Source organism: Furipterus horrens, unplaced genomic scaffold (assembly GCF_987537825.1).
Source record: "Furipterus horrens unplaced genomic scaffold, mFurHor1.1.pri manual_scaffold_11, whole genome shotgun sequence".
Classification (NCBI taxonomy): domain Eukaryota; kingdom Metazoa; phylum Chordata; class Mammalia; order Chiroptera; family Furipteridae; genus Furipterus; species Furipterus horrens.
The window spans coordinates 87,100,170-87,121,793 of record NW_028327181.1 but is presented as its reverse complement, the minus strand read 5'-3'; the positions used below and the strand labels follow the sequence as shown (position 1 = coordinate 87,121,793).

The 21,624-nt window shown below is 40.3% G+C and overlaps 1 protein-coding gene across 1 annotated transcript; it reads left to right on the top strand.

The window, feature by feature from the left end:
• Positions 1 to 571: 571 nt before the first annotated feature.
• On the top strand, positions 572 to 21,531 carry LOC149998735 (leucine-rich repeat-containing protein 37B-like). Its single transcript, XM_090257576.1, has 7 exons — positions 572 to 628; positions 1,261 to 1,341; positions 11,879 to 11,950; positions 12,784 to 12,858; positions 18,856 to 18,971; positions 20,901 to 21,038; positions 21,290 to 21,531. The coding sequence occupies exons 1-7, from the start codon at positions 609 to 611 to the stop codon at positions 21,529 to 21,531; spliced, it is 744 nt and encodes a 247-aa protein (XP_090113702.1). The 5' UTR covers positions 572 to 608.
• Positions 21,532 to 21,624: the final 93 nt, after the last annotated feature.

Genomic DNA, 21,624 nt, shown 5'->3' with positions numbered 1-21,624 from the left:
AGCAACGTAAAATAAAAAATGAATTTCTGCTAAAACAATAGGAAGTATCGTTCTGAATTAGTTCAAAGTTCTGAATTTTAAAAAGTAGCAACTTTCTTTTCAGTTATGTGAAAAGAGATCTTTTATTTCTTCTGGTATTGAATTGGCCGAGAAAAACAGAACTAAGCCAGGAAGGTGTGTAAGTGTGAGGCTATTTCTTTTTCATACTAGAAATTTGTAATTAAATATAAAGATAAAAGCTTTCAGCTCATAATTTAAATTTGATGAGGCCACGAAATGTCATCTAATCAATTCTTCTCTCAGAAAAGATTATCTTCAAAATTTATCAAGATCTATAGTTGTATATTTTCTTTATAAAGATCATGAGGGTGAGATTGTTCAGGGAGGTGAGGGCAGGTTTACGAGCTCTGGAAGGTTCAAATCCCAATTCCTAAGGTTTAGAGTTTAGACTAAAGCTACGTATTCAATATTATCATTCCAACCTCTACCAATTATTTCTACTATTTAGGTATCTAATAGCTAATTCAGGGAATATTTCTCCTTTCCTTTTTTCTAGAGATTTATCTGGCAATAATATAAAATCTATTGGTAAGAAATCTTTTCAAGAGATGCCTTTCCTGGAAACTCTGTAAGTTATAACTATAACTTCATTATGTCTAGAATTTTTATAAAACTTAATTGTAAATCTCTTTGTTATTTCTTTTGAAGTAAGATTAAAATTGTATTAGTAGAAAGCTACTAAAGTTATGTAGCAAGTCGTTTTTGTCTCTAGCCCAGACTAGTGTGAGAATTATCTCACAGATCGGAATGACGCATTCTACAGCAGTGATTCTCAGCCAAGGTGGTTTTGCACCCAGGTGACACTTGGCAATATCCAAAGACATTCTTAGTTGCCACGATTGTAGATATGCTACTGGCATGTAGTGGGCAGAGGCCGGAGTTGTTCAACATCCTACAGCGCACAGGACAGCCCCTGTAACAAAGAATTATCTAGCCCAAAATGTTAAGTTATGTAACCCTGTGCTAGAGAAATAAAGACCACTTAATGCAAGTTTTTTTCAAGTACTTACTGTTTTGTATCTAATGCACTGCATGTGTACGCATGAAAGCCTAGCTCATATGAGATATCTCCCACAGTGAGATTTATTTAATGCATAGAGGGAGTATTGAGGTTGTTTTATCATATATAAATTAGAATCACTGCCAAAAGATCTGAATTGTTTTTATTTTTTTGTTTTTTGCTTGTGTCTTCTTTTGAAGAAATCTTGGTGGCAATTCAATCAGAGAACTGAGCCCCGGGACATTTCAAACCTGGCATGGAATGAGGTTTTTACACACCTTGTAAGTGAAATAGAAGATAAATACATGTAAAAAGCTATGGGTAAACACATGATCCAGTGATTGGTGAGCTGGGTGTAAGCCCAGTTTGAACTCTGGGAAGTATGGCTTAAGAGCCATTCATTCTTCTCAAATGAGGAAACTAAGGTACAAAGAGGCCAAGGACTTGTCGGACTCATACGCAGGCTCCGCTTTCCCCAGCACTGACCTTCGGCGGGGGCGATAAAAGGCAGCAAGCAAGTATCATTCAAAGTAGCATCGTCCTGGCTATCCCAGCGGTGCTGCTGCTCTGACTTGTGAATGGTCCTTGAAATTCCACTTCTGAATTGAACTTAGATTCCTGCTCATGTGCAAAGTTTCTGACTGCGTAAATGTATGGAACATAGGACTGAAAGAGTTTCAGCTTAGCTCAGAGTTCTCCTCAACCATGGGTCTCTTAAACAATAAAGCAGGAAGTCTTCCTAAAAACCTGCCACAGGGCACATCTCTCCTCAATAACCCAGAATGTTATCTTTTTGAGAAAGTATGTAACTCTGAAGCGAATTGTCTGTGGCAATGGGAACCTTTGAGGTATGGGAAAATATGCTATTTATGTTAAGGTGTGCTGTGAAAAAATAGTCATAAAGAAAATACATCGCTGTAGCCTAATTCCAATTTCTTTCCTGACCACTCGTCAGTGGGAAGTGTGGGTTTTATCCCCTCGCAGCTCAAAAATTCTGTGATTTCTCAGTGATACGAGCAAAGCAGAATGCATATGTTCAGGGTCCTGAACAGGATTTTGAACTTATGGTGAAGATTGTCCCCTCCACCTGCCTTTGAAAAGACTGTCTTACCGTCTTATGGTTCAGAAATCCAATTTCCCACAGTTTCGGGTTAGATGCAGGTGTTCAGGGTGTGTCTGGCGCTGGACTGACAGTTCCTGCAGGTGTCTCATCTGTAGCAGCCTTCCTTTTCCCTGTTTAGTTTGCTGATCCCTAACTTGGGGAAAGAAGACTGAGGGTCAGTTTTCCTTTGGCGCGCGCATCAGAGCAGCAGGCTTCTGGGGTCCTCCCACCCAGAGGTCTCGGTAGTATGAGTACGATGTCATAAAGTCACCAGCTTTGCCAAGCATTGTGTAACACGGAGAGTTTCTTATAAGAACCTGAGTTTCACTATAGTTAGGAAGGCAGCACAGGAAGAAAAAAGGTTTCCTGGGCGCCATGCCCACTGTGTATCAGCACTGTCCTAAGTGCTGGGGGTACAAGGAAGAATTGGGCAGGGACTTTATCCCCAAGAAACTTTGATACTGGAAGGAGGAAGACGGATGTTGTTGGGAAGAACATAGGAGACCCACGCCAGCATCTCTGCAGCAGGGTAACGGGAGAGGAGGGAGACTAAGTGGGAAGTGGGGGGTGGGTTAGAAGAGATTCGTCATCCAGGAGGCACCAGCCTGCAGTTCTTCAGTTTCTGGGTTCATCTTAAACGACAAGAAAAGGTGTTAGAAATAAAAATACTCCTGTGATTTGCATAGAGCTGTACTGCTAGAACTAATTCACAGTTATTTTCAAAAGCTTGTCGCAATGCCATTAGTGTGTTCTGGAGGCTGGGCTCCTTTGTTTGGGGCCAAATCTTTGTTAGGGACAAGGCTAATTTGCTTCAGGAAACATCTGCCACAATAAGGTGTAAACTAAATTGCATCTTTTTCCAAAGGCAACTTGCCCAGGGAAGATGCCACCCCTCAAGTTGAGTCATTTGATCGTCTATACAATGTATTACTGGTGTTTTTATACGTTGAAACGATACTTTTCTCTGCATTAAACAAGTTTGTGACAAGTTTGAGGTAGACTTATCATGAACTGAATGGAACTTAAGCTTCAGAGCTCTTCACTTGCATGGGTGCCTTTCAAAGTTTTAGGAGGCGCACTAACAATTTTCATATTTCTAGTTTGGCATGTTTGTATTTGGATTTCCCAGAACAAATGATGCTCAAGCTCCACAAAATCTTGATTCACCCCTGGGGTTCAGGTAATTATAATTCAGTAAGTTTCTTGAATGAAGTCTTTTTTATTTTTAAGTATGTTTTATTGATTATGTTGTTACCGTAGTCCCAATTTTTTTCCCTTTTGCTCCCCTCTGCCCGGTACCTCGCTTGCCCCAGTAATCCCACCCCCTTAGTTCATGTCCATGGATCTTGCATATAAGATCTTTGGTTTCACCATTTCCTATATTATTCTAAACTTTGCCCTGTCTATTTTGTACCAACCAATTATACTTCTTAATCCCTGCACCATTTCCCCATTTCTACTTCTTCCCCATCCCAGCTGATAACCCTCCAAATTATCCCCGTACCTATGATTCTGTTCCTCTTCTGGTTTGCTTAGTTGAATTTTGTTTTTATTGTTTAGATTCAGTTGTTGATAGTTGTGAGTTTGTTGTCATTTTAATGTTCATAGTTTTGATCTTCTTTTTCTTAAATAAGTCCCTTTAACATTTCATATCATAATGGCTTGGTGATGATGAACTCCTTTAGCTTTATCTTTTCTGGGGAGCACTTTATCTGCCCTTCCATTCTAAGTGATAGCTTCGCTGGATAGAGGAATCTAGGTTGTAGGTCCTTGCCTTTCATCACATTGAATACTTCTTGCCAGTCCCTTCCTGCCTGCAAAGTTTCTTTTGAGAAATCAACAGATAGTCTTATAGGCACCCCTTTGTAGATAACTACTTTTCTCTTGCTGCTCTTTAGTTTCTCTCTTTATCTTTCACCTTTGGCATTTTGATTATGATGTGTCTCGGTGTGGTCCTCTTTGGGTCTAGCTTGTTTGGGACTGTTTGTGCTTCCTGGACTTGTATGTCTATTTCCTTTGCCAAACTTGGGAAGTTTTCCTTCATTATATTTTCACATAAGCTTTCAATTTCTTGCTCTTGCTCTCCTGGCACCCCTATGGTTCAGATGTTGGCACGTTTAAAGTTGTCCCAGAGGTTCCTCAGCCTCTCCTCATTTTTTTCAATTCTTGTTTCCTCATTCTGTACTGGTTGACTGATGTTTCTTCCCTGTGTTCCAAATCATTGATTTGAACCCCGATTTCCTTCCCTTCAGCATTGGTTTTGTGTGGATTTTCCTTCATTTCACTTAGCATCGCCTTCACTTCTTCCCTTATGCGTTTGCCGTACACAAGAATGTCTGTCAAGCCTGTGAGCATCTTTATCACCAGCGTTTTGAACTCTGCATCTGCTAGGTTGGCTATCTCCTCATCTCTTAGGCTGGCTATCTCCTCATCGCTTATTTCTTCCACTGGAGCCTTGATCCGTTCCCCCTTTTGAGCCATACTTCTCTGTCTCCTCATCTTGACAGGCTCCTGTGTTTGTTTGCCTCTGTGTCTTAGATAGAGCTGTTGCTCCTGTTTGTTGCAAGGGGTGGAGCCTGAGGTATTCATCAGTACAGGGAGACCCGTTTCACCACGTTGTGATGCTGTATGTGGGGGAGGGGACAGAGAGGGAACAATGCCGCTTGCTCAGCACCTGCCCCTTTTCCAGGCACTTCTCCCACTTCTGTATGGGACTGGCGCCTCTCTAGCTGTTGCCCTGCCCATTGTGCCCTCAGTGAGTGGGCCTGCAGTCATTCTAGGACAGTGGGGGCCCTTTAAACAAGCAGGCTCTGCTGAGAGACCAGCAGTTTCTTCCTCCACTCCAACCCCCACCGGTTTGCACAGTCAGAAGCAATGAGGTTTGATTTTCCCTGGTGCCGGGACCCTGAGCTGTGCAGTCTGGCCGGGAGCGCTCCCCAGGTGTCCCTCCCTGCTTTTTGAAATGTGTGACTGCGCTTTCTGCCGGCCTGCTGCTGCCACTGCTGTTGCTGCTGCTGCTGCCACCACCACACTGCGTCCTCTCCGCCCCAGCTCCACCCCTCCTACCTGTCTGGATGAGTATTTCTTCTTTATATCTTTGTTTGTTGGACTTCCATGCAGCTTGATTTTCTGCAACTTCTGGTTGTCTCTAGTTTTGAGGTAGTTGTAGTCCTTCTTAGTTGTGGAGAGAGATGCAGGGTGTCTGTCTAGGACTCCATCTTGGCCGCAAGTCGTTGAATGAAGTCATAATATTACTGTTAAACACTCAATGCACTGAGCCACACCAGCCATGGCTGATGGCTTGTTTTAAAAAATTCTTTTAGCCCTGGCTGGTGTGGCTCAGTGCACTGAGCGCCGGCTTGTGAACCAAAGTGTTGCCGGTTCGAATCCCTGTCAGGGCACAAACTTGGGTTGCAGGCCAAGTCCCCAGTAAGGGGCACACAAGAAGCAACCACACAGTGATGTTTCTCTCCCCCTCATTCTCCCTCCCTTCCCCTCTCTTTAAAAGTAAAATAAAATACTTTTAAAAATGCTTTTATCTCACTTCAGTGATTCTAACGATACAAGCTCCATGATTTTAGAAAACAAAGGACTCTATAATGCAGAAAGGCTGTACCTCATCCAGGTAGAGCGCATTCACATTCTGGCTTGTCCGTGGTACCTCCATATTGTGCCAAGATCATAGGCACTGAGAGGATCTGAGAGGAAAATCCAAGCCTTATCCCTGTTGAATTATTGACCCCACTCTTGAGAATATCAGTGAGGTAAGTCAGGCCACACGCTGAAGGCAAATTGAGCATTGATCACAGAGACACCCTAATGCTCCCCTTGTCTACTAACCTTGATAGGGTTCCTTTAGATAGCTGTGGGCAACTAAAGGATGCCCTTTTTGGTATGGACTGGAATCTTGGCAGCTTATTCTTGGGTTCTGAAAGGCATAAACAAGACACTAAAAATAGCAGTGAGGAATCTGTCCTTTAGGATCATCCAGGGGGGGTCATTTTATTTGTAATAGTACAAAGGTTTTGAGATTGTCAAACCCAGCAGCTTACGATGATACTTCTCTTTTTCCAACTGCATCTTAGTCTTCTCATTTATAAGAAGATATTTTCTTTCTCTCAAAAGCATAGTAATTCATCCTCTGCCCCATGTTTCTTTAACACTTACATTTATTAGGTGCTTATTATGTTTCAGGCAGTATACTTGGTACTTTTAATTATGATACAAGTAAGATATCGTGACTAAAGTTCTTAGAATAGTGCTTTCCACACAGTAAATGCTCATCACGTGTTACCTCAGGCTGTATCTCATTTTCCCAACAGCTCTTGTGACGCAGGTATCATTATTCCCATTGGAACTCAGAGATGTTAAACAACTTACCTAGGCTTACACTGTTAATAAGTGGTAGAGCCACTTATGAGCTTTGCAAGGAATTTGCTATTCCTTTTGGCCATTATGAATAATGCTACTATGACAGTCCCATACCTAGGAATGTGTTTCTGTGGACATGTTTTTAATTCTCTTGGGTGCATACCTGGGAGTGAATTGCTGAGTCATATAGCAATTATACGTTTACCTTTTTTGAGGAAGTGCCAAACTGTTGTACACAGTGTCTTCACCATTTTGTATTCCCACCAACAGTGTGTGAGGATTTCAACTTCTCCACATCCTTGCCAGCGTTTGTTACTGTCTGTCTGTCTGGTTATAGCCATCTGAGTGAATGTAAGGTAGTATCTCACGGTATTTTTGATTTGTATTTGCCTGCTGACTTCAGACATTAAGCATCTTTTCATGTGCTTATTGGCCATTTGTATATCGTTTTTGGAGAAATGTCTCTTTAAATCTTTTGTCCATCTTAAAATTTGGTTATTATCTTTTTAATGAGTTGTAAGAGATCTTTACATATTCTGGATATTCTAAATATGAGCCTTTATCAAAGATACGAGTTGCAAATATTTTCTCCCATTCTTTGAGTGGTGTTTTCAGTTTTTTTAATATGTTTTATTGATTTTACTGTTACAGTTCTCCCAATTACTTTTCCTCTGCTTCCCTCCACCCTGTGACCCCCCTCCCTCCAGTTGTACCCCCCACTTAGTCCATGCCCATTAGTTGGGAATATAGTTCTTCTCAACATCTTCCTGTCTACTCCACTCCCTCCTACTATGCGTCTTAATTCCTGCATCATCTCCCTCCCTTTCCCCCCTTCCCCCCCTTCCCCCTTTCCGCTGACCTCCCCCCATAATGTTCCCCATACCTATCATTCTTTTCCCGCTCTCATTGCCTACTTAGTTTGCCTTTGTTTTGATTCCCTAGCTTCTGTTGTTGGTTGTTGTGATACAATTTTCATTTTAATGTTCATAGTTTTGATCCTCCTTCTCCTAAACAAGTCCCTTTAGCATCTCATATAACAGTGGTTTGGATCTCATGAACTCCTTCAGTTTTACTTTGTCCTGGAAGCACTTTCTCTGCCCTTTCATTCTGAATGAGAGCTTCACTGGATAGAGTAATCTTGGTTGTAGGATTTTGCTTTTCATTTCTTTGAATATTTCTTGCCAGTCTCTTCTCGCCCTCAGAGTTCCTTTTGAGAAATCAGCTGATAGTCTAATTGGGACCCCTTTGTACATAATTCTCTTCTTCTCTCTTGCTGCTTTTAAGACTCTCTCTTTATCTTTAATTTTTGACATTTTGATTATAATGTGTCTTGGTGTGGTTCTTCCAGAGTCCAGTGTTTTTGGAACTCTCTGTGCTTCCTGGACCTGTAAGTCTGTTTCCTTCCCCAAGTTAGGGAAGTTCTGCTTCATTATTTTTTCACATAATTTTTCAATTTCTAGTTTTTCTTCACCTTCTGGCAATCCTATAATTCAGATGTTTGCTCTCTTATAGCTGTCCCAGAGGTTTCTGAGCTCCTCCTCATTTTCCTCACTTTTTGTTTCCTCTTTCTGCATTTGTTGACTGTTTGTTCTGATTTGTTGATTTGATCCCTGGTTTTCCTTCCCTCGCCACTTGTTTCATATGTGTCTTCATTCATTTCAGCAGGACTAGCCTTCATTCCTTCCCCATCTTGATTAAATCCCGCTGTTATTTCTGTAAGCTGTCTTATAACTATAGCTCTGAACTGAGCCTCAGAAATGTTATCTATCAGTTCGTCCGTTAATTCATGTATTTGCTTTCTAGTCAGCTGCATGATTGAGATCTCTATCATTAACCCTGCCATCTTGGCAGGTTTTTGCTCCCTGGGCGGGGCTGTCACACCTTCTATGCTATAGGGGGTGGAGCCCCGTGCATTTGTCACTACCAGGCAACCTTTCTCACCACACTGCGGTGCTTTGCATGGGGGCAGGGGTGCAAGATGGATTCCTGCCGTTCTCTCTCCACTGAGAGACCGGGAGCCTCCTCCTCCGTCCCCACGCCCTCTGGGCCTCACAGTCCGAGGCAATGGGGTCTGCCTTCCCTGGCGTTGGAATCATGAGCTGACGGGTTTGGTCTGCAGCCAGGGGTGCTCCCAGGTGCTTCTTGCCTCCCCTTAAATACGGGTGTCTGTGCTTACTGCAGTCCCTCCGCCCATCGCTGTAGCTGCTGCCACCAGCACAGCTTGACCTCTCCGCCCATGCTTCGCCTCTCCTACCTCTTCCGTCGAGCACCATTTGTTTATAACTTCATACCTTGGACTTTCATGTAGCTTTATTTTCTGGAACTTCTGGTTATTTCTGGTTTTGTGGTAGTTATAGTCCTTCTTAGTTGTGGAGGGAGACGGAGCATATCAGTCTAGGCCTCCATCTTGGCGGGAAGTCTGTGTTTTCATTTTCTTGATAGTGTCCTTTGAGGCACAAAATTTTTTTCATTTTTATAAAGTCTAATTTATCTATTTTTCCTTTGGTTGTGCTTTTAGTATCATATCTAAGAAACTGTTGGTCTAATCAAGGTCATAGACATTTATCCCTTGTTTTCTCCTAAGGATGTTACAACTTTAGCTCTTACATTAAGGTATTTGATTTATTTTGAGTTAATTTGTACATATGGTGTGTGAAGTGTAGGCAGAGTCCAACTTCATTATTTTGCATGGGGATACACAGTTGTCCCAGCACCATTTGAAAAGACGGTTCTTTCCACATTGAATAGCTTTGGCACCCTTGTGGGAACTCAATAGACAACACATGTGAGGGTTCATTTCCGGACTGTCAACCCTGTTCCATTGATTGCTATGTCTAGCCTTATGCCAGTCCCACACTGTGATTGCTGTGGCTCTGAATTAGGTTTTGAAACCAGGATGTGTGTGTCCTTCCACATTGTTCCTCTTTATCAAGATCGTTTTAGCTATTCTTGGTCCCTTGAATTGTCATATGATTTTAAAAATCGCTTGTCAATTTCTGGAAAGAAGTCAGTTGAAATTTTAATAGAGATTGCATTGAAACCATAAATTGATTTGGGGAGGAGGGTCATTTTAACAGTATCATCTTCCAATGCCAAACACATCATGTCTTTCCATTTGTTTACATCTTTTAAAAGTTTCTCTACACAATGTTTTGTAGTTTTTAGTATGTGAGTCATACACTTCTTTGGGTATTTCATTCTTTTTGATGCTGTTATAGCTGGAGTTTTTTTCTTTATTTCATTTCTGGATTATTCATTCCTAGTGTATAGAAATACAGCTAATTTTTGCATATTGGTCTTGTATCCTGCAACCTTGTTGAACTCATTTATTAGCTCTAATAGTTCTTTCCTAGATTCTCAGGAATGTGTCCCATGGTCTTCCAATTTCCTGAGCATATTTTGAAGCCCTTCAGAGTTTTTATGGATATCTCATTTCTCAGCTTTGATTTTTAAGCTTTTTTGTTAGGCTCTCTCTCTTTTTTTTTTTTTTAAATTTGCACCAACTGTTATCTGTTGCCTCAGCGGCTGCCCTCTTAAAACATTTACCTGCAATTGTTTTCACAAAATTGCCCCTGAGGAGAGAGGCTTTTGGCGCTACCCAGCTCTCAGTCACGTCAAAGACAAACCTTTTAAGTGAGTCTTCAGGGAACTACCAGACAGTTCTTTGGGAATGAGATTGTATTCCATTCTGTTCCCTGTGGTACTGGGCATGTGGGCTGTTTTTCAATGTTACCCATGGGATGGAGAGCAAAGCTCTAAGAAGAATTAAAACAACACAGATCATTGATCTTACAGAAACCAATCACTTTTCTTGAATAAGTGTTCCCTGGATTCCTGCAAGCGTGCTGGTTAAATTTTCAGTTTAAAAACAATTGAGTCTTTTTTTTTCCAGTTGTATTTTTTGTTGCTTTTGTAGAAATGAATTTTCAGGTGTCCTTACTTCATAATTTTTACTAATTTGCCTACAACATGGTTTTAAACTTGACTATACGTTAGTTAAATACTTAATCGTGGGGGATGATTAGGAAACAGAAATAAAAACAGAAAATGTAATTTATCATTGAGGGTCTCCCAGATGGGTACATGAAATTTGAAAATCTATTTCTTTATTTAGTGGTCTCACAAGTAAGGTTAAATTACAAGTTATTTTAAACCCCTTTTCTTCATAGAAGTTAAACAGGCTTTGGAGTCAGAACTGGGTTCAATGCCACCTCTGCTTCTTACTAGCTTGATGACCTAGGACAAGCAATACAACCTCTCTGTGCCTCAGTTTTCTCATTTGTAAAATGGGGTAATAATAATATTTATCAGTAAGATTATTGTGAGGGTTACACTAACGATTCTTGAGAAGAGTTAACCTAAAAACAGACTTTCTTTTCTTTCTTATTTTTGTCTGTTTTGCTTGTTTTAAAGAGTCAAGAATAAAATTTATTTCAGCATTTGAAATACAAAATTTTGTCAAAAAACACATTTGTTCATTTTATTGAGATGTAGTTAAAATGTTATTTATTTATTAAACAAACATTTATTAAATACCTAGAAAATTTTAGGCACTAACAGTCCAAGAAATTGACAAGTAAACAGGTGATTACATGAAATGTAAGGAAGCTTGTGATATAAGAATACACATGGGAGTATGTGATGAGAGTGTGGTTTTCACCAGTTCCTCTTAAGATTTATCCCTTCTTTGGCTCTAAAACCAAGGAGTTGGTCCTATTTTTATTTTTAACTGGGTGGTTTAAACTGGAATTTAAAAAACTTTCTGTAGATGAAGAAAAGCAACTTGAATTATGGAGGATGCCACAATAAGTATTTTCTGTAGAGCAAGAGTTTCCTGTCAGCATAGTCACCTCTAGGGTTTTCCATCTGAAAGTTCTTTGGCATACTTTTTTCTTTGCTATCCGCTTATTTCTTCTTCTTCTTCTTCTTCTTCTTCTTCTTCTCCTTCTCCTTCTCCTTCTCCTTCTCCTTCTCCTTCTCCTCCTCCTCCTCCTCCTCCTCCTCCTCCTTCTCCTTCTCCTTCTCCTTCTCCTTCTCCTTCTCCTTCTCCTTCTCCTTCTCCTTCTTCTTCTTCTTCTCCTTCTCCTTCTCCTTCTCCTTCTCCTTCTTCTTCTTCTTCTTCTTCTTCTTCTTCTTCTTCCACGTTCTCTTCCCCACTTTATCATTTAGAGACCTGGGTAGCTCCCCAACAAAGAGTGTTTTACAGATTCTCTGGGTGATCTATTAGTAAAGACAGAAAATAATATTTTTTTAACCTTCTAGTTTTGTACCAATAAAATGAATATAAACTTTTGGGGCAATTATTGAAAATGCAGATAATTTTTATTCTATTGCATTTTTTTCAGAATCCTCAGCCATAACCCTTTGAGAAGTCTTGATGATCCCTATCTTTTTAATTTGCCAGCATTAAAATATCTGTAAGTATTGCGACAATCTCTTGGTTCGTGAGATGATTTCTGCTCCTTTCTACTTTCGTCAAAGAGTTAGCATTTTGCATTTTGACTAAAAAGTCATAATTTAAATTATAACTGGTTTATTGCATAAAAGTTATTGGCACAGTAGCCCTGGCTGGTGTGGCTCAGTGGATTGAGCGCTGGCCTGTGAACCAAAGTGCAGCCAGCTCTCTTCCCAGTCAGGGCACGTGCCTGGGTTGAGGGCCAGGTCCCCTGTTGGGGAAGCATGAGAGGCAGCCACACATTGATGTTTCTCTCCCTTTCTTCCCCTCTCTCTAAAAATAAATTTAAAAGTATTTTTAAAAATAAAAAATAAATAAAATATCTTTCCCTATTGAAAAAAAACAAAGTTATTGGCACAGAAAAATGATTAAGAGAGAAAGCAGGTGGACAAGGCAGCCAGCAAAGAAAGGGAGCGGTGTTAAAGAACACACACTGATATGTAACTTGAGAAGCATGTAGAAACACCATTGATCTCAGAAAGGAAAAAGGAATAACTTGTACATTATGTATTTTTTAAAGAGTAATGAAGTGGTGGATGCTACTGAGAATTAGAAGTAGAATAATGGCTAAAAAAAAGTAGATTGTACTGTTCACCGACATCATTAATTTGATGATGCAAATAAATTTAAATTTCTTCAAGAAGAGCTCTCTGAAATTATTATCCACAGCAAGTAAACTTTCGAGCTGGCTTGACAGAGAAGCCAAAACTGAAGTAAGCAGATATTAAGTGCCCTTTCAAGTACAGAATTTTGTCTTTGGGTTCATTTGATGCATGTTTGGACTTTCTCCTTCAGAGACCTGGGGAAAACAGATGTGTCACTCACCACAGTTGAGCGCATCCTCGCGCTAAACACTAATTTGGAAAAACTGTAAGTTGATTTTTCTTATATTTATTTTCACTTAGTTGTTCTTTTAGGAGGTTTGCCTTATTATTTTCTTAAGTCAGATTCTTATTTAATAAAATTCACTATTTTAAAGTATACAGTTCAGTGAGTTTTGAGAAATGTGTATTTATGTGCCACCATGCTATTTGAGATACAGAATACTTTCATCATACCTAAAAGGCTCCTCATGATTTTTTGCACTCAGTTCCTCCTCCCACCATTAGTCCCTGGCAAGTACCAATTTGATTTTTGTCACGATAGTCTTGCCTTTTCCAGAGTCTCTTATCAATGAAATCATGTAAAGTGTAGCCTTTTGTGTTGGCTTCTTTCAGTTAGCATAATCCTTTTGGAATTCATTCATGTTATTGCATCTATGAGTAGTTCATTGCTTTTTATTGCCGTGTAATTTTCCAGTTGTGTGAAGATACCAGTCTGTTTAAGCGGTCATCAGTTAATGGATGTTTGCGTTGTTTCTACTTTTTTTTGGCCCTTCCGTTCTAAATGATAGCTTTGCTGGATAGAGTAATCTTGGTTTCGGTCCTTGTTTCTCATCACTTTGAATACTTCTTGCCAGTCCCTTCTTGCCTGCAAAGTATCTTCTGAGAAATCAGCTGATAGGCTTAAAGGAACTCCTCTGTAGGTAACTCTCTGCTTTTTTCTTGCAGCTTTTAAGATTCTCTCTCTACCTTTACCATTTAGCATTTTAATGATGGCGTATCTTGGTGTGGTCCTCTTTGGGTCCGACTTATTTGGGACTCTCTGTGCTTCCCGGACTTGTATGTCTATTTCCTTTGCCAGATTAGGGAAGTTTACTTTCATTATTTTTTCAAATAGACTTCCTTGCTCTTCCTCTTCTGCTTCTGGCATCCCTATGATTCGGATGTTGGTACTTTTGGAGGTGTCCCAGAGTTTTCTTATTCTCTCCTCATTTTTTTAACTTCCATATTTCTTCATTCTCTTCTGGATGACTGTTGATTTCTTCCTTATGTTCCAAATCATTGATTTGCACCCTGGCTTCCTTCCCTTCACTGTTGATTCCCTGTGGATTTTTCTTTATTCCACTTAGTGTAGCCTTCCTTTCTTCCCTTATGCTTTTGCAGTACTCAGTGAGTTCTCTGAGCATCCTTATCAGCAGTGTTTTTGAAATCTGCATCAGATAGGTTGGCTATCTCCATTTTGTTTAGTTCTTTTCCTGGAGTTTTGTTCTGTTCTTTCATTTGGGCCATATTCCTTTGTTTCCTCAACCAGGCAGCCTCCCTGTGTTTGTTTCTGTGTACGAGGTAGAGCTGCTTTGACTCCCTGTCTTAGCACATCTGTTAAGTTGTATGGGGTGGAGCTTTGGGTATTTGCCAGGGCGGGGCAACCCGTTTCACCACTCTGTGGCTCTGTTTGTGGAGGAGGGGTCAGAGAGAGGACAATGCCACTGCCTGGCTTCTGGAGGCTTGCTCGGCACTCACCCTGCTTCCAGTCACTTCACCCACTGGCACCCCTCTAGCTGTTGCACTGGTGGTGGTTCCCAGAGTGGGTGGGTTTGAGTGCATTCTAGAACTGTGGGGGCCCTCTAAGCAGACTCGCTTGAGTGACAAGTGGTTTCTTCCGCCACCCCAACCCACACTGGTTTTTATAGCCAGAAGGTATTATGCTTTATTTTTCTGGTGTTGGCGCCCTGGGCTGTGTGGTCTGGCCTTGGATTGGGATCACTCGATCTTTATGCACCACACATGAATGTAGGACTGCCTGTTCTGCCAGCCATTGGTGCTTCCTCACCAGCACCACACAGTGTCCTTTCCGCCCCGGCTCCATCCCTCATACCCGTCTGGACGAATATGGCTCCTTTAAATCATTGGTTGCCGGACTTCCATGCAGTTCGATTTTCTGACCGTTCTGGGTGTTTTTTGTTTTGAGGATAGTTGTGATATTTCTTATGCTCGTGCAAGGGGCTGCTGAAGCATGTCTGCCTATACCTGCAACTTGACTGAAGTCCTTTCTCTGGTTTCTTAAGATGGAAGCTGCAGAAGCTGAGTATTGCTTTAGCAACATCCCACGTGTTGACATCTCATGTTTTCTGTTTCAGTCAGTTCAAAATAGTTTCTAATCTCCCTTATGAATTTTTTCTTTGACCCATAGGGTTATTCAGAAGCATGTTTTTTAGTTGTCAAAACTGTGGACTTTTTTTTTATAGATCTGTTAATTTCTGATTTACTTTCACTGTTGTTAGAGAACGTATATTGAATAACTAAAATCCTTTTTAAATTATTGAAACTGACTTTATAGCCAGTAAATTCTGGTAATAGGCCAGAATATGGTCTATTTTGGCAAATCTTATGCATCCACTTGAAAAAAGTGTACATCCTGCTGATTTGGGGAGGAGTGTCTTACACACATCATGTAGGTGGATAGTGTTCTTCTAGTCTTCTATATCCTTGTTGATTTTCTATCTACTTGCTCTATCAATCACTGAAAGAAAAATGTTAAAGTATCCAATTATAAGTGTGGATTTGTTCGTTTCTCCTGGTCATTCTCACTTTCCTTCATCTATGTTTAAGCTCTGTTATCAGGTATATAAGTTTCTAGGTAATGTCTTCATTATTTGACATATTTATTTTGATGAAATATAGTCTCCCTCATCCCTGGTAATATGCTTTGACATTGACTTTGTCTTATGGAAATATCTCCACTCCAGCTTTCTTTTGGTTAGTGTTAGCATAGTATATTTTCTATCCTTTTAACCTATGTGTATCTTTCTATTGAAGTTGGTTCTTGTAGACACATAAAGATGGCTTTTCCTTTTTTTATCTAGTGTGATAACTGTGTTAGACCATTTCCAATTAATGTAATGATTGATGCAATTACATTGAAATCTACTGTCTTGCTATTTGTTTTTTATTTGTCCCATCTGTTTGCCTGTTGTTGTTTTCTTTTCATTTGTGCTTTTGGATTGAATACATTTGAGTATTTTGTTTTCTTTGTGGGCTAAAAAGCTATAGCTCAGATTTTGTTATTTCAGTGATTGCTTTATGGTTTATAGTATGCATCTTTACCTTCTCACAATCTCTCTTCCAATGATATTTTATGGTTTCATCAATGGTATAAGAACCTTGCAATAGTGTACTTCCATTTGTCCCTCCTGGCCTCTGTGCTGTTGCTTTCAATACACTTTACTTTTACTTACATTATAAACACCACACTATATTTTGTGTTTAAATAATCAATTATCTGTAAAGATACTTAAATAATAAGAAAAATCTTACATATTAACCTAAGTCATTACCAATTCAAGTGTCCTTCAGAATTTGTAATAATCTGTATTTCCATCTGGTAACAGTTTTCTTTTGCTGAAAACGACCTCCTTTAACATTTCTTACAGTGCAGACCTACTAGTGGAGAATTCTTTCAGCTTTTGGATGTCTGAGAGTATCTTGCTTTTGTTTTTGAAAGGTCATGGGTAGAGATGTCTAGCTTGATAGTTGTTGGGTCCCCTTCCCCACTTCACTACCTCAAATATATATATATATATATTTTTTTCACTGGGAGTTTTGGCTTACATTATTGCCAACAAAAAAATCTACTGTAATTTTTATCTTTGTTCCTCTTATATAGTGGTTTTATTTTCCCCCTTGGATTGATTTTAATATTTTCTCTTTATTGCTGGTTTTGAGCAATTTGATTATGATGTGCTTCAGTATAGTTTTGGGCATAATTCTTGTGCATGGAGTTCACTGGCCTTCTTGGACATGTGAGTGTTCGGTGTTCACCAATGGGAACGATTTGGGGCTATTTATGCAGACTTTTATGTCTCCCCCCTTTCATGGACTCTAAGCACACATACATTAGGCCACCTGAAGTTGTTGCCCAGCTCCCTGTGGCTCTGTTCATCTTTGTTGTTGGTTGTTTCTCTTGGCGTTTCATTTTGTATAGTTTGTATTGCTACATTGTAAAGTCACCGGTCTTTTCTTCCTCTGCAGTGTCTAATACGCCAGTAACCCTACCCAGTGTCTTTTTCTTGTTCTTTTCGGGTTTTATATTTATGTAGGCATTTATTGCATCTTTCCCCCATTACCATTTATCCCCCCTCCAGTGTCTTTTTCATTTAGACACTGTAGTTTTTAATCTCCAGCTTCTTGGAGCAGGCACTATTCCTAACAGTGGGTGATATCCAGTTATTCTTCTCTCTGATCCTTTCATGTGGTTCTTTTCCTGGGCTCAAGCAACTCTTCACACACAGGCACCATCCAGTACCTTGTTGAATACTCAAGAGATCTCTCTGCATATCCCCAGAGTGCTTGTCTGTGTACTTCTTTTCTTTCCTAGTATTCTGCTTTGTGCATTCCAGTCACCTTGGTTTCCCCAACTCTCATATCCATTCCTTAGGGAGTTAACCAGTCTCTGTGGGTTTTTTTCTTCCTTACATCATGACCTGGAAGCTCAGAGCAGTAAGCTAGAACAATGCATCAGAGGGCTTACTTAATTTGTTTCCTGTCTCTTGGGAGTCACTGTCCTTCATTACCTGAATTTCAATTTCTTGAGAACTGTTGTTACATATATTTTGTCTGGTTTTTAAATTGTTTTAGGCAGGAGGTCAAATTGATCCCATCTTGGTCTAAAGCCAGTTATATTCTCCCCCCTGCCTCAATAATATTTTTTAAGTCTGTTTTGTTTTGATCCAGAATCTAATCAAAGATCAGGCATCGCATGTCTTGTCTTCATTTCCTTTAATCTAAAATATTTATCTACCCTTTTTATTTTCTGTCTCTTATGACACTGGCATTTTGGATGTGTCTAAGATTGTTGTCTTATGAATTGTCCCATAGTCTGGATTTGTCTGTTTGCTCATGATTAGATTCAAAGTAAAATATTTTGGAAGGAATACTACATAAGTGATATATCCTTTCTACCTCATCATTTTAAGTGGCTTATAATGCTAAATTTGATCTTTTGGTGAACATGGTATTTTCCAGATCCCTCCATTGTAAAGTTATTTTTTCCTTGGTAATTAATAAATAATCTGTTGAATGTTGCTTTAAGATCAGCGAACATTCTCCTCTCAACTTTTTACCCAATTGTGCCTCAGTAATAATTTGTGTCTGATCGATTACTACATTGGTGGTTACAAAGTGACACTATTTTTCTAATTTTATTATTCCTACTACATTTATTAGCTGGAATTATTCTATAAATAATAGTTTACCTATTTTCTTTTTGAGTATTATTGTGAACTCATGGGCTCTTCTTTAAATTAATTATGTTATACCTTATTATCATTATTCTTTTGAATGTTCATATTGCCTAGATTTGCCCAATGCAATCTGCTACTATTTAACCACGTAATGTTTTTCTTTATGCCCAGAGTAACTTCTAATACATTTACCACTCACAATTAGGGATTTATAAGTTAGGGACTTATCCAGAGCCTTCTTAGAAGATTTCCCCCTCCTAGTGTACTCTCCACCCAAAGTGAGACTTCTGGGTTGGGAGAAGGAGATACATCTGAATTATAACTACAGATCAGTGTCACCGATTCTAGTGCCTATCACCTTTAGTCTAGGCATACCATACCCGCTGCCATTCTTACTCTTCTGTCCTCCCCTCTATTTATTGACAATATTCAAGAGAGCAAATGGCTGCCCTGGCTGGTGTGGCTCAGTGAGTTGGAGAGTCTTCCTGTAAACCAAAGGGTCGCGGGTTCCATTTCCAGCCAGCCTAGGGTTTCGCTGAGGGTCCCGGTTAGTTTCTCTCTCACATAGATGTTTCTCTCTCTCTCTCTCTCCCTCCCTTCCCTTCTCTCTAAAATCAATAAGCACATTCCCCAGTGAGGATTACCAAAAGAATAACCGATGGCCAGCTGATGCCCCCCAAACTGTTCAGGTGGGAAGCCCCCACAACGCTTCTTTGCACAGCCCTCTGGTAGCCTCTGCCCACCTCTTCTACCTGCTCAAATAGCTTTTCTGCCAATAATTTAATTTTCTGCCTTTCCCTTTATAGGATCCTCCCTCATAATTTGGCCTGCTGCCTCTGCAAATTCAGAGAGAACATTGAGAGGGTCAGCCAGAGAGTGAAATTACACTGCCCCGCTGACTGTCTGACACACACAACTTGTGGTGAGTCTGAATTGCCCAGTGGTAAATTCTTTCATTTTCATTTTATTTGTTTTAATTTTTGATTGATGATGATAAGTTGTTTTCCTTTGAAAATACCTTTCGAAGGTTCGTTGTTGTTGCTGTTTTTGTTTTTTTCTTTCTTTTTTAAAATTGTTGTTCTATTACAGTTGTCCCAGTGATGGTAAGTTTTTAAACAAATAAGGTCACCGTGTTATTTTTATTCATTCATCCAGAGTTTAACTCCCTATATTTCTGAGAATCGCTTCCTTGCTAAAAGTGAGACGCAGGAAAAAGAGAAAGGAAGGGGGCAGGGGATTAACAGCAATGAACACACAGTGCGTGCGGTGCTCAGCTGGCGCTTTCCGTCCAAATGAGAACCTGTTGGTCAGTGGCACAGCCTGTAAACTGGCTCTGGATGCGTTAGGCCTCGTCTGTCCTTTGCCTCGTTGGACAGGTAGAGCTATGTTTTTATTTTGTTTGTTTTGCAATTTTATAAAAAGAGTACGAGTGATTGTATTTTATGAAAATTCTATTTGGGATCTGAATTTCTGGTTTTATTATCAGAAGCGACTACCAAATCCTTCTAATGGGTGGGAGGCCTCTTGTATTCTTAGACTGTCCAACTCTGAACTTGCTCTGAAGCGCACGGTTTTCTATCCACCAAACACTTGGGTGCTTTTAAGTATTTTTCTACAAATTAGGCTTATTCACACCATCTGATAACTTCCAAAATGTGCTTTCATGCCCAGATAGTGTGAATGTGGGTCTCTGGCAGTGATCTGGGGCACATCATAAATAATAACACTGTGCTACTTATATTAAGAGAGTGTGGCTCATTTTTCAAAAACAAATTTTTGGCCTATTATATTACTCTCTTCTACCCCAAAGGTGGGCAGAGCAGGCATTTTAATCTCCTTTAACAGGAGAGTAAAAACAAGGTTAGAGAGTGTTAAGTGCTGTCACCTAGTACTCAGATCTCTGGCTTTCCTTTTGGGGCTCCACAAGCTCCCCACTTTGGGACCCTCAACTCCTTCTCTGACCCTCAGCTTCCACAGCAATACTTTCATTATTCTGGAATGGAAACCCAGTTGTACAATGATACACTTGACCTTCATGCAGTCAGAAGTTTTGGATGGTTCCCCAAGTAAAGCTGAAAATGTAAGAAAAGACATGAAAGGAAAGCAAAGCAGGCATCTGACAACAGTTGCCTTTTCCCTTCTGTATATTAGGACCCCAAAGTATTATTCCATAGATGTATTGAACATTCCACAGTGGCACACAACCTGCCAAGTCTCTTAACCCACATTCCAGATGCGTGCCTAAATTTAAGCACAGAGCAAGAGTGGACATAGAGTTATTTTTCTGTATAGAGCCTTTTGTTCTGGGGGCAGGGATGTGTAGAAGCAATGACCAAAGTAATGCTTTGGTGGGTAAGTGGAGAAGGGCATGTCCAGATGAAGACCTGTTAGCCGTGGGTTTTAATCACGCTCACCTGTGATGGAGGCAAGAACACGAGCACACGAAGAGGCGGAGCGGGGAAGCCTCATGCTCCCTCTGCATCTGAGCAGGACAGGGTGGGGACCATGAACGTGAGGAATCGCAGTAGATCTGCAGCGAGTGTAACTGAGTGGGGTCTTCCAGCCTTGGTTTTTCTTCAGTACCTGGCAACTGGCCCTTGGGGATCAAGGGAATCATCCTAAATATGGTTACTCTATTTCATGCTGTGGAACGCCCTTTAAAAACATACCTTTTCTCCTTTTGTTGTGTTGCCAATCGGGTTTAAGTTGGGGTTTATTTTTCTCCTCTCTGAACAACATTCCGATATTTGCTGATTCCCAACTTATTTGACTGGCATGTAGGGCTTTGGACTGACAAAAAGCTGTCCCATGAGTCCTTCATGATCAAAAATGGTCTCTTCTTTTTTGACAGATGAACCACATTTAAAAAATCCAAAAGGCTCCTTCATGAGAGGGTTACAAGGCAATAAGAATGCGGGCAGTGAGCTGACAATTCAGCCAGAGGAGGTCTCCTTGGGCCAAAAGGAGAAGAAATTGTTAGCCATTCTGGGTAAGCAGCTAGACTTTAATGATAACAGTGATGTCATTAGTGCACTACAGTACAGACTGCCTTATTTCTCGGAGATTAAAAAGCAGGTATAGAATCAATGTTATTACCATTCATTAAACTCCCTTTTTCAAATGTACAAGATGGAGGTATGCCCTTGAGTCATTTGAAAAACAACAGAGGGACCCTTCTTAAACCTAAATTTTACAATTCAAGTTACAAAAATAAATGGAGGAAACTATTTTTTGGAACAGATTTAGTAAAAGATTTGCTCAGGGAACCAGAAAAAGAAGAGGTCTCCAAGCCAGAGGACATGAACAAATGGGCAAATGGAAAGACAGGAGCCCAGGGTGAAGAGGAAGAGGAGGAGCCACGTAAGGTAAGGACAGCTCCTGAGGCACGAGGCCTGGACAGTGAGTTAGTGAGGACGTGCCATGAAAGCACTGAGGTAGGAAGACCAGAGGCACCCACACTGTCTCTTGTCTTAGCCATGTGACTTTGGCCAAGACCCATGACAGTGATCTTCTACTTTGCTCATTTAGACAGTGGTGCCACTGTTCCTAGGGTAGACACCAAGAGGACCTAACAC

Excerpts from the sequence above, each read along its gene's own strand:
- LOC149998735 (XM_090257576.1), top strand. The coding sequence starts at position 609 with ATGCCTTTCCTGGAAACTCT. Across the intron at positions 629-1,260 it reads ATGCCTTTCCTGGAAACTCT|AAATCTTGGTGGCAATTCAA; the intron begins GTAAGTTATAAC and ends CTTCTTTTGAAG. Across the intron at positions 18,972-20,900 it reads TCTGACACACACAACTTGTG|ATGAACCACATTTAAAAAAT; the intron begins GTGAGTCTGAAT and ends CTTTTTTGACAG.